The 12,905-nt window shown below is 49.5% G+C and overlaps 1 protein-coding gene across 4 annotated transcripts in view; it reads right to left on the bottom strand.

Moving 5' to 3' along the window:
* Window positions 1-12,905, bottom strand: part of ALDH3A2 (aldehyde dehydrogenase 3 family member A2) — a 38,217-nt gene that overhangs the window by 10,979 nt on the left and 14,333 nt on the right. For 3 of the 4 annotated variants that reach the window (XM_029611385.1, XM_029611384.1, XM_029611386.1), the window contains exons 3-10: window positions 10,919-11,150; window positions 10,515-10,600; window positions 8,269-8,477; window positions 7,334-7,451; window positions 6,247-6,388; window positions 5,376-5,542; window positions 4,672-4,771; window positions 4,003-4,238 (exon numbers count right to left, since the gene is read on the bottom strand). In XM_029611385.1, the coding sequence (XP_029467245.1) occupies window positions 4,003-4,238; window positions 4,672-4,771; window positions 5,376-5,542; window positions 6,247-6,388; window positions 7,334-7,451; window positions 8,269-8,477; window positions 10,515-10,600; window positions 10,919-11,150 (1,290 nt within the window). The remainder of the gene's footprint in view (window positions 1-4,002; window positions 4,239-4,671; window positions 4,772-5,375; window positions 5,543-6,246; window positions 6,389-7,333; window positions 7,452-8,268; window positions 8,478-10,514; window positions 10,601-10,918; window positions 11,151-12,905) is intronic. The other variant, XM_029611387.1, reaches the window with a different exon arrangement.

Below are 12,905 nucleotides of genomic sequence, written 5' to 3'. Positions count from 1 at the left end.
GGAAATCTTAGGCGCCTTTCTACCGTTCCAATCTTTTGGCGGGAGCCTTCACCACGTCCTCCAGATCACTCACCCATGTCTCCTCGTAGTCGAAATGTTCACCTTGCCTCTTTCACCTCCAAGACTAATTGGACTACTGTTTGCAGCTTGGTATCGAGACAGGAGGAAATTTTGGCCACAGAGCCCTCCATTACCGCTCTTACAGTTTCTGCAGCGCCCGTGGAGACTGGCGCTGCGGTCCACCCCCTCATCACTTGAGGCCACCTCCTCCGTTTCTCCCGCTGCCGATTTTCTACCACACGGGCATTTCGGTTTCGCCACCTGGTCAGGGAGGGGGGGGATCTCTCCCCACTACCAGCAGCCTTGTTATTTTAAAAGAAGAAGTCTGAAGGCTTAAAAAGGAATATATATTTAAAGGGGTTCACGGAAGCCGCCTCAAGGCACGGCTGCACAGCTCAGCATGTGCCTGGAGGTCCTTGTGGAAGTTCTTTTTTAAATCGGGCCTGTGGCACGCAGCACAACTTGGCCTGTGTGCGCCTTTCTGCCACATTTCCTTGGTCACTGATTGCAGCGTTTGGTACTTTGTGATCTCTCCTCCGTAAGAGGCAGGCTGCAACCGCGGGCACAAAGACAGGGAAACAGAGACGTCAGCAGGGAGCGGTCCCAGAACGTACAGCTCTGAAGGATGCACCGTTGCACACAGACTTAGTCTTCCCAGGTACTGGGCAATGTAAGGTGCTCAGTATAGCGGAATACAGGCCCCGTGTTCACCATGGCAGTGCCTTGAAGGGTGGGGCAGGAAGGAGGAATGGCTGAAGTCTCCCGGAACCTTTTTATAGGAATCCTTCCACTCCCCTATCACTTTTGAAAAGAGAGCTCTGAACAAATCCATATTTATCTGTTCCATGTAAAGGCCCAGCCTATAATTTCCAACAGATCGATACTGTAACGTGCGGTTGAAGATTTCCCGTCTGTAACACGCTGTGGGCGCACAATTCGGATGCGTAAGGCGATCCTGCGATACAGTCTCCAGTTTCACGCGTCCTTAGCGCTTCTTAAACAGACACATAACCCTTTCCGCACGCAGCATGTATATGATATGTAAATGAACAAATTAGCTGTTTAATGAAGGAATTAGCTATTCCCCTCCGATACTGTGACGCGCGCTCAGATTATCTCCTTAGTAACCCGCTATTTTGCCGCGGCCTTAACGTGTTAGTTTACCGCCTACCCTCTACTAGGTGTTAGTGTGGTGTTCGAACAGCTACATAGCGGAATGTACCATGGACGACCTCTATATATATATATATATATATATATTTGCAGCGTAAAGTGTAAAAAACCAAAAATATGTATAAATACCTGTCACTTTCCGAATCCCCCAGGCGTGCGGTCATCCAGGCGGCGGCGGGAGCCGGCGGGCGGGTGGGCGCGCGTTGGGTCCAGGCGGCCGACGGGTGCCCGTTCATCCAGGTGGCGGCGGCGGGAGCCGGTTGGGCGCACGTTGGTTTCAGGCGGCCGGGTGGGCGCGCGTTCGAACAAGGTGGCGGTGTGGGCCGGCGGGCGCGTGTTCGATCCAGGCTGCGGGCGGGTGGGCGTGCATTCATCCAGGCGGAGGGAGCCGGCGGCGAAAGCGGCCTCCGGCAGCCCCCGCCGGCAGTGAATGAATGCGCGCCTGTGCGACCCGTGCGATTTCGGCGCTCAAGGCAGTCACATGCCGTGACGTCGGGCGTCGTGACGTCACGCCTTGAGCGCCGAAATCGCACGGGTCGCACAGGCGCGCATTCATTCACTGCCGGCGGGGGCTGCCGGAGGCCGCTTTCGCCGCCGGCTCCCTCCGCCTGGATGAATGCACGCCCACCCGCCCCCCGCCTGGACCCAACGCGCGCCCACCCGCCCGCCGGCTCCCGCCGCCGCCTGGATGACCGCACACCTGGGGGATTCGGAAAGTGACAGGTATTTATACATATTTTTGGTTTTTTGTTTTTTACACTTCCTGGTGCCTGTCATTTCAATTGTCAGTTGAAATGACATTTGAAATGACAGGTACCAGCGCACCCAGGATACTGTAGAGGAGCTGTATTAGCGCCTATACAGTAAAATGGGTTGTGCGGGCCTAACCCTTCGCCTAACGCTTCACAGACGCGGCATGCATTTGCATGCAATTAGAAGAGAGTATCGAGCGCTAGGTGAAGAGAACTGTGTGTGCGGGGAACGAGGGTGCGCCTGGCAATGCCGCACTCTTTCAAACGCGGCATAACTGTATCGACCTGCAAGTTAATTGTAAACCGATATGATGTGCAAACGGTTGTCGGTATATAAAAAAAAAAAAAAAGCCAAATAAATAAATAAATAAATTTGAGGCGCAGCACATCTCAAAGTTTCCCCAATATCTAGACACAAAGCTATAAGTGTCCCACTTCAAGGAGGGAGATTTTAGGCCAGCCCCATCCTGGTGCCCTCTGGTACCTGCAGTGCTGATTTCAAATGGTAGAAGCAGGGACTACAAATCCCACAATGCATTGGGATGCAACTTCTAGACCCAGGAGTGGCTACAAGTTTCCCTCTTCAGCAGCTTGGCTGAACACAGAGTTATAGACCAAGAGACAGCAGTTTCAGCTCCCAATAATATGCTCCTCGGCATCTGAGCCAAACAAAAATGCTCGTTAAATCTTTAACAATTCAAAGGCTGTTCTCCACTTTTCTTCCCATTTGCAACCTGAAAACAAACAGATGCCCAGGTGCCTCCTTCACCCCACTGCTACCTCCACACCCAGCTTATGGAACAATTATCACATAGGACTTTCGCAAAGAAACCAGCTACTCTGGTTTTCAAAACCTGGCTCTAAGGCCACACCTTCACCAAACCCATCTCACTGCTCGGTTTCCTCCCATAACTAAAGTCCATGATTGCTGGGTACTGCTGCCTCGCTAGCCCTCCCTCACTGCAATTCACTTCTTTCCCCATAAGACACCTTTTTGTGCTGTTGTGCCTTTCCGAGGAAATAAATACATAAGGGCTAAAACCAGTCTTCAATACAACCTGTTTTCAACTTCCAACAAAGTAATAGTGCACGCAGAAAAGTATGCGGCTGCCAGCTAAGAGCATTCAGATTCCTTTTCTTACATGGGCTGCCTCATCTTTGTCCCTCTTTTGGCCATGAAGGGAAACAAACACATAACAGTGACCCAGATTTACCTGCAGTCAAGGAGGGGGGGGGGGGGGGGAAAGGTAGTCCGGGGGTAAATGGTGACAGAGTGACTGTGGGGACAGAGGGGTCACTGGAGAGCATGTTACTAGATCCCAGCTCAGGGAAGGGACAGGAAGAGCGCACTGGAGAAACTGCAGCTATAAATAAGACATTTTGTAACGTTTCCTGCTCCCCCCATGCTCCGCAGTGCAGCTTCTGACAGGATTAGCAGTTCTAGGCCTCAGCTCTCTCTCACACACCGGAATGTGCTGTGCAGCCAGATGTGCTGATCATGTGCACCTGACAAAAAGCCAGGACTCACATAAAAATACAGCAAGAGGAAAGGGGGAGAGCTGATAAATGGCCACGCTGGGGGTTCTCAAACCACCACCACCACCACCACCACCACCAGCACCGTGGCATGAAAAATCCAGGCATACCACAAAAAAAGCAATATTGTTTCATTTCATTTAGGAGCCTGCCATAAGGAAATTCAGGAATGCCAGTAATACTGAGGGTGAGGGGAAAGCAGAGATTCCCTGGGGTCTGTCACACTGCAGCAGGAATGGGATGGGCTGTGTCTCTCTCTCTCTGTAACCCAGGGGTTTCGATTCCTCATCTGGACCATCACTGGGTGTGTAAGGGACCGAAAAGGTGCATTAGAGATTTCTTAATGAGATTCAGTAAATTTTGCTCCTGTGTGATGTGCTGAACATTGACTCTAATATTCTGCACCTCGCTCTGTTTTTTTGGGTTTTTTTTGTTAAGCTGGGGAGTGCTGCAAAGGGATGCAAGAAGCAGAGGCTCTCACCTTATACACGATGGCTGCCACCAGCCCCAGCAGAGCCAGGAGGACCAGTCCCACTCTGCCCCCGTTCAGCCGTGTCTGCAGGAAAAACTTTCCCCACTCCACCTTCTGCCAGCTGCTTGGAGGATAACGGAGTTTGTTTAAACCCTCCAGGGTAAGAGACTTAATCAAGCAGGAGCGCTGGTGAGAGAAGGTGTTGAAAGAGTGTCTCCCGTGATAGCAGCCCATCCCGCTGCTCCCTGCATGGTCACAAAAAAAAAAATCACTGTTATAGGCACCGGTGGTTTGATTTCTTTTCTGAGGCGACAATTCCACCATGTAAATCGGATGTTACAGCAAGACAGGGGTCATGAGTGATACAGGTTATTTATAAAATCACCCTGGTGACAGAGAAGGAGTGCTCAAACTGGCCCTCGGGTCTCTCCGAACTGGTCAAGTTTTCACCATGTGTCTAAAGAATATGCAAGAGGTATATTTGTATATAAAAGGATTTAAGTAACCTCATGCATATTCCTTACAGGTGCTGTAAAAACCAGACTGGCTAACGGGAACTTGGAGGTCCTGTTGAACCAGGAAGTGAGAGAAGCTCTGCAGTCAAAAGTGAAAGTAGCCAGCACGGGGCGAGTGACGCCTGCGCTGTCGCCCAACCACGCCTGGCTTTATAAAACTCACCGACTCCACCAAAGGGCAAAGCTGTGACCGTGAAGTGCATGATAACATCGTTGGCTGTGACACCACCACTGGAGGTCTCCGAGATCACTCTCTTAATCAGCTGGAAGACACCAAGAACAGCAGAAGCTGGGCCTCAGCCACAGTCGGCAGGCTTTTGTGCTGCACATCTAAGACAACACAGTAAACAGCTGGGGCGTCCTAAGCAAGACCTTCCCTGAAACTCCGAGAGAAAACTATTTCAGAGCCGGAAACAGGTTGTGCGTTAGGAGGCTCCTTCCAGTCACAAAGCCGGATTATATTGATGGACGTGCCTATCGGATAAACCGAAGTGTAATCGCTGCCACGGAGAGGACGAGGGACGAGAAGGGAACAGAGGTGCCGCCTGAGGCCTTGAGATGAGCCCTCAGACTCTGTGCAAACCCTCTGGCTGAGAATGAGAACCCGTGGAATATGGGGGGGAGGTTTAACGTCCCGCCTCCCAACTTCACTTGGGGATGCAATGGTGCCACCACCATGACCAAAGGAGGGGGATTATACTCTTAAAAATTCCCCTGGAAAAATGGATAGCGGGACGTCATGAGACTCCGCACTGACTGGGGATAGGGGCAAGGGTGCAACAACTCATCTATTTGCTTGAACACGATTTCCCCACTAACGGCAGCTCCAGAAATCCTACCGCGTGGTCAACCGAGCAGGGGACGCACCTTCTTATTGTTGGAAAACACGTAGAGTGCCAATGGCTTTTCCCGCTGATTGATGAACCGAATAGCCTCGTCCACACCTCCCACGGTCACGATCGGCAGCAGGGGTCCGAAGATCTCCTCCTGCATGATCTTGGAGTCTGGGAGGACGTCTGTGAGAACCGTGGGGGCTGAAAGGTTCAAGGCACAAACGATCAGAGCAGGTAGAGAAAGAGAGAGAGAGAGAGAGAGGGGCAAAAGGTGGCACACGGAACACACAGCACGGCGGCGCTGGCTCACAGAGAGCCCTCAGTTTCCAGGAAATGAATTAAATGACCAGAGGACAACCATCTCCCCCCTTAACTGACTCCCTAAACATCGCAGTCCTTCTCTCATTAGATCAAGAAACCGGACTTCTCACTCTATGCTTTCACCGTTTCCTCTGCCCTTTACACGTTTCACTGCAGAGGAACCGAGGAAGCAAGGAGGAGAATGTTTGCCTCTTGAAGAAAGGAGATAAAAATGAGATGTCCTAATGCAGACCAGCACCACAGAACCGTGCCGGGAAAGGCACTCAAGAACCAAATAATGCAGTTCTTTAAAACACATTTTTTTTAAAATGCAAACTCTTAAAACATAAAGAACTGCATTATTTGGTTTTGAGCGCCCTTCTTGGCGTGGCTCTGTATAATATATATACGTATATATTTTATATTCCTTTGCTACTGATTTTTAGCCTACTGTCCTATCACTTTCCCCAGCTAGGTCCCTATGCTCAAACCCCACCCCGTATAATAAACATTTAACACGGTTGAAACAAATGTGTTCTCCCCACTGCTCTGTCTTGATCATTAACAGAAAAGGAAGAGCCCTGTATATAACCCTGCAAAAGCACCTATGAAGCAGGTGGCCTCGTCCTTCTCCCCACCATGGGCAATTTTCTGCCCTTCCAGAAGACCCAGTAGCCGCTGGAAGTGTCGCTTGTTCACGATTCTCTCGTAATCCGGAGACTTTTTCACATCTTCTCCGTAGAACTCCTTAGAACAGAAAAGCGCATTTTTTTTTGTTTTTTCAGCATGCCGTATTCTGCTTCCACGTGACACGACCTCGTGTCCTTGAGGGGAGAGAAAGGGCTTTGGGAGGAAGCTGTAAATACCCTGAGATCCTAACACTTAAAAGGGACCCTCCTCAGCTTGGGAAAGAGGGGTTTGGCATACCAGATGGCTTGGGAGGAAGGACGGGGGTTAAATGTAATCCCTAGCGATAATAATAATGTATTAACCAGCAACATAACACTTTATTTTAACATTTTTCATAATTTGTTCAGTGTAGTACAAAACTTTGGTGGGAAAAGCAGAGAGCGACTGTGATCTGCAGTAATACAAAAGGAACGAGAGCTGGCAGGACTGAGGTTCTTCACCGTCCTTATCTGCTGTCGGACTCTGTGCGTCACAGGTTATCAGAGCTCCCTTCCAACAGGAAGAGCAACGTTGGCAAATCGCCCAATACATGCCCATAACTGCCCTGCTGAACCCGACGGCTACCTGTTGGACTTCTCTTAAAGTCACAGACATTAAATCCCTGTGACCCCCTAAATGGCCTTATCCCCCTTGTTTTAAAATGAAAAAAAGGAGGGGGGCAGGAATGGCATGTTAAACTGGCACTGTTATAGTATTACAATAAAATAATTTTCCTGGACTCTTCCTGCTCACTTTTCCCCCTCTCTCCCCCCCCCCCCCCATCCCCAATTCTACTTTTTCTTTCAAGAGAAAAAAAAAGGAGAGAGGTACCTAGGGGAAAGGAGGTATGCGTTACTACAGGAAAGTAAGCAGTATTAAAAGAGTCAACGTTTGCATGCAATGTGGAGGCTCCGCTTTCTAGGAAACAGCCTGTCCGTGCAATACGGGGTGCATCCTCCTGATAAGGTTACATCCCCCTCCCCCCTCCACGATGCGCGTGCAAGAAGGAAACAGGAAATGTACCTTCAGAGTCTCCTTTATCTTCTGCACCACTTTGTCCTGAATGGATCGCTCGCAGAGGATGTAGTCTGGTGCAATGCAGGTCTGCCCACAGTTTAAAAACTTCCCCCAAGCTATTCGCCTTTCAAAAACATGTAAAGAGAGGAAAAAATCAATGGTTTCATATTTCCTGCTCTCCAAGTTCAGGTCTACGGTGTGCGCTACTGATGGAAAGGGCCTGAAGAGAAAGCAGCGCAAAATACCGTCCCCTTTTCACTTGTTCTCCGATATACAGGCACAAATGCATGCATGAAAGCATGATTCCCAATGTACAACGATCCATGCACCCTCGCCTTCCTCTGCTCTGATTTACACACATTTACATATTTCCCATTTCCTAGGGTCAGCCTGTAAAAGCAGAGGGCCTGGCTCAGCACACCCAGGATTTCTTTTTTTTTTTTTTTTACAAGACACTAGTTTCTGTGTGTTTGATAGAAACAGGGCGAGTCCCTGAGTCCCCCGATCCCAGGAGAGCCTTAGAACTGCCCTGTCAGCAGGGAGACCCGACTTTATCAGCTCTCAGAAGCATACTGTGTGTGCTAGGTAACATCAGGCTGCAATAAAAGCCAGCCTTGAACTCGAAGGAAACTGCTCATACAGAGTCCAAGATAGCAAAGTGCTTCCATTAGCCATCTCACGGGAATGCTACGCAGCTCTAGAGAGTGTCGGCTGGTCTACGGCGCATTTCAGACTGTCTAGGTAGCCTGTCTGCCTTGTCGCATGTATTTGAGCGTGCGAGTGAATGTAAGCAGGGGCTGCAGAGAGAGAGAGAGAGAGAGAGTCATTGGCCAGAGTGCCATGAGTACAGATCGGCTGTGCCGCGTCCAGAAATGAGCCTGTCCCACCCCTTGTGAGAGTTCCCACGCCGCCGAGGAAGACTCTGCGCAATAAGGCCTCACCTGCAAGCAGTATCGATATCGCAGTTACTGTCAACGTAACAAGGGCTCTTCCCCCCCAGCTCAAGGGTGACCGGGGTCAAGTGCTTGGCGGCCGCTGTCATGACGATCTTCCCCACGCTGGAATTCCCGGTGTAGAGAATGTGGTCAAACCTTTGCTCCAGCAAGACCGCCGTCTCCGGGATCCCTCCATTAACAACAGGGTACAGATCCTTCCAAGAAATTGTAAATTGGGGGGGGGGGGAAGAGGATCTTAATGTATTTTTATGTACAGTAATTTCTTTCACTTAGTGCCCACAAAACCCCATGGAGGCAAAGATTTCAATCCGGCTTGGCTGAAGGATTTCTGCCAGATACAGGGAGGACCACAGGTGCTCGCTATAACATAGTGAAGGGTGCGCTCTATAAACCTCTATCCCCACAGGAGACAAAAATAACCCTGAATAAAACCCTCCACCTATACCACGGACTCACTCTGGTCCAATTACTGAAAGCAGGACAATGGGAGCCTAGGGCAGGAGCTGGAACTGGGATTTGAATACAGAGACTTTATCTTGTTGTCAGAACACATTATAGGGGCCCACGCGCTCAGCAAATTCTCCCCAAACAAAAGGGAGAAAGCCTTTAGTCAGTATATCAGGGCCTGTTTCAGCCACTCCCAAATCCTAAACAAAAATGGATTTCCAAATATTTCCTCTGTTTTTCATGATTCAAACCTCAGTGTCTTCGCCTGAAGCCAGCAGCCACAAAAAGATGGGGGTTTCAGGATACCAGGAACAGAATTCCTCAGGAGACAGCAGGCACTGCTTCCTTCTATTCTAAAGTGACCAGATCACTCCCCGACATCAGGGAGAGAAAAATGCACGTCTGGTTTTACTCCCAGTCCATGATCCAGGAGAGCAGGCAAACCCCCAAGCCATCCCCTGACATTCGGGCATCCAGTCACTCTGCCCAGAGGTCCGCTCCTCACAGCGTGCGAAGGAAAAGCAGACAGAGCGCTGGATCTGAAGCCACAGGCCAGGGACATGCCGCTGGAATGCTTCCCGAAAAGGAGCTGCTGCAGTCATCTCAGAAGGATCAAAATATTTTCCATATAATCCTTCCTTGCACCCATGCTGAGATCACGTCAGGTCAGCAACGACCCTATTACGGGACTCAGCTGACCACGAATAGGGAAACACCCAAGTGCAGCACAATAACAGATGCTAAAAGCCAGCCCCCGCCACACCCAACAGTGCTCAACAGGGCAGGAACCACATGACTGACAACTTTGTTTCTCGGCTTTCGAATCCTACAGACCCTGGAGTTTATGGCCTGGTCCCTGTGAGATACAGCTGTGCTCTCTAATCCTTCTTTCCTGTGAGGCTACTGGAAAAAAGCATGCAACAGGCCATCGGTCACTCAAGCACGTTAAAAACTGGGCCTAAATCTTGCAATGCTCCAGCAGTCACCGGCACAAAGGTCCTGCTGAGCGCCCCTGCTCAAAATATGCCGGAGGTGGCACAAGAAACACCTACACTCAGGGCCAGTGCATCCCAACCCTGTCCTGGGGACCGCCCCCAGCTGGTCGGGTTTTCAGGATATCCACAATGAATATGCATATGAGAAAATTTGCATGTTATGGAGGGCAGTGCATGCAAATTCTCTCATGCATATTCATTGTGGATATCCTGAAAACCCGACCGGCTGGGGGGGTCCCCAGGACAGGGTTGGGAACCACTGCATTAGGCGAACAAAGCGGTCACTAGGGCACCAACCATTAGGGGGAGCCGAAGAGCAGCCACGTGGGGCCACGAGCGGAGCCTAACCCGCTTACGGCCAAGAGGAGCAGCGACTTGGCGGGCCGCGAGTGGCAGCTCACCCTGCTTGCGGCCGAGAAAAGCAGACACTCGGCGGGGCCATGAGCGGCGTCCCAATGAATGGGGCCGAGGGTGGGCGCAAGGCAGAAGGTTCACCTAGGGCGACCAACACCCTTGCACTGGACCTGCCTACACTACCTGACGCCATCACAACACAACTGGTGAGGCAGCCCCAGTAAACCAGCACAGCTCTGGCTTGTACACACACAACGAGCCAATAGCGTTAAGGAGCGTTGAGTCACGCTGGCCAATTCATTCACAGCCCTTGGGAGCACAAGATAAGTGTCTTTGAAACTTAAGAATCTGTTTGCCTTTCCTAGATATTAAAACAAAACAAAACAAAAAAAGGTAAAGAATGCAAATCTCAAAAAGTAATTTACTCTCACTAACTTTGTCCAGATACTGAGGAATGAGCTTCTCCAGGAGCTGGGCAGTGTTTTCACTAACTTCCGATGGTTTCAGCACCACAGCATTCCCTAAAGGATGGAAAGGCACTACAGTACATTACTGCTCGAGATAAAGTGAGAGCAATCAATCACACAAGTCAGGGGATGGGACGCAGAGCCCGTCACCTCTGGGCCTGGACTGCAGTGTGAGCAGCCGTGGAAACCCCCTCCCCTCCCCAAGCCTCAGAGCAGTCAGCAGGTGTGAGCACGGTAGAACGGGAAAGTCCCATATACCGTGGCTGCCACCAGTGCTCTGTTCCTTCTGTGGGAAAAGGACAGCAAGCTTTCGCTTTCTAGCGCCGCCCCTCGGCCACTTTCACCCAAACACCACAAACCCAGAAACTCTACCTGCTGCAATCGCCCCCACTAATGGATGCAGGATGAGCGCAAAAGGGTAGTTCCAGGCCCCGATGATCAGCACCACTCCCAGGGGCTCACAGTGAATATAAACGTCGTCACGGAGGGTCACCAGGTTTTTCTCCACAGGCTGAGGGGCCGTCCACTCAGGGAGCTTCTCCAGCATCAGGGAAATCTCCCCCAGGACGCCCAGAATCTCATAGCTGTAGACACTGCATTTGTTCTGCAACACAAAGCAATCAGAGCTCTCCTCTGTCACCACCGCAGCAGGAAGGCAGACAAACGTTGTTGTGAGATGGTGCATGCATGTGGTCCCTAACACTAACTCCTAGAAAGCTCCAAGAGGGATAACACCAGCGGAATCTCTATTTTCCTGTTATCACATGTATATACTATCCCTCAATATGCAAAATCCCCCACACCCCTCCTACTGTTCAGTAAAGAGTTTTCCCCCAGTAGGGACATGAGAATAGAAAAACCTAACAGAACAGCTCTGGGACCCTTGGCATTACCTACAGTGTTTCAGACCAGCAGAAGTCTTTAGAATCAGGGTTTAGAGGCTTGTGAACGTGAAGAGTCCATAGTACCTATGCTCCTCATTAAAATCCTGTTGTACTACAAGTATTCCCTATCCCAATCCTAGAGTATCCCTCCTGGCCAGTCTGGTTTTCTGCATAGCCATGCAAACATCACTCATGTAGGATTAAATGGTCAAATTTCTCAGTGGAAAAGGGTAAACAGTGGAGTGCCTCAGGGATCTGTACTTGGACCGGTGCTTTTCAATATATATATAAATGATCTGGAAAGTAATACGACAAGCGAGGTTATCAAATTTGCGGATGATACAAAATTATTCAGAGTAGTTAAATCACAAGCGGATTGTGATACATTACAGGAGGACCTTGCAAGACTGGAAGATTGGGCATCCAAATGGCAGATGAAATTTAATGTGGACAAGTGCAAGGTGATGCATATAGGGAAAAATAACCCTTGCTGTAGTTACACAATGTCAGGTTCCATATTAGGAGCTACCACCCAGGAAAAAGATCTAGGCATCATAGTGGATAATATTTTGAAATCGTCAGCTCAGTGTTGCAGCAGTCAAAAAAGCAAACAGAATGTTAGGAATTATTAGGAAGGGAATGGATAATAAAACGGAAAATGTCATAATGCCTCTGTATCACTCCATGGTGAAACCACACCTTGAATACTGTGTACAATTCTGGTCGCCGCATCTCAAAAGAGATATAGTTGCGATGGAGAAGGTACAGAGAAGGGCAACCAAAATAAGGGGAATGGAACAGCTCCCCTATGAGGAAAGGCTGAAGAGGTTAGGGCTGTTCAGCTTGGAGAAGAGACGGCTGAGGGGGGATATGATAGAGGTCTTTAAGATCATGAGAGGTCTTGAACGAGTAGATGTGAATCGGTTATTTACACATTTGGATAATAGAAGGACCAGGGGGCATTCCATGAAGTTAGCAAGCAGCACATTTAAGACTAATCGGAGAAAATTCTTTTTCACTCAATGTACAGTTAAGCTCTGGAATTTGTTGCCAGAGGATGTGGTTAGTGCAGTTAGTGTAGCTGGGTTCAAAAAAGTTTTGGATAAGTTCTTGGAGGAGATGTCCATTAACTGCTATTAATCAAGTTTACTTAGGTAATATCCACTGCTATTAATTGCATCAGTAGCATGGGTTCTTCTTAGTGTTTGGGTAATTGCCAGGTTCTTGTGGCCTGGTTTGGCCTCTGTTGGAAACAGGATGCTGGGCTTTATGGACCCTCGGTCTGACCCAGCATGGCAATTTCTTATGTTCACTGTGGATATCTGAAAAAGTAGACTGGCTGGGCACTCTTCCATGACCAGCCATCCTCAAACATATTCTCAGGTACTGGCCAGCCAATTTGGTTTTCAGGATTTCCACAATGAAAATAGTATTTTTAATCATTGACAGGCCACATCTCTGAAGTAGCTTGTTGG

Source organism: Rhinatrema bivittatum, chromosome 8 (genome assembly GCF_901001135.1).
Source record: "Rhinatrema bivittatum chromosome 8, aRhiBiv1.1, whole genome shotgun sequence".
In the NCBI taxonomy this organism is placed as follows: domain Eukaryota; kingdom Metazoa; phylum Chordata; class Amphibia; order Gymnophiona; family Rhinatrematidae; genus Rhinatrema; species Rhinatrema bivittatum.
Note: the sequence above shows the minus strand (reverse complement) of the source record. Positions and strands in the feature narration are given on the sequence as shown.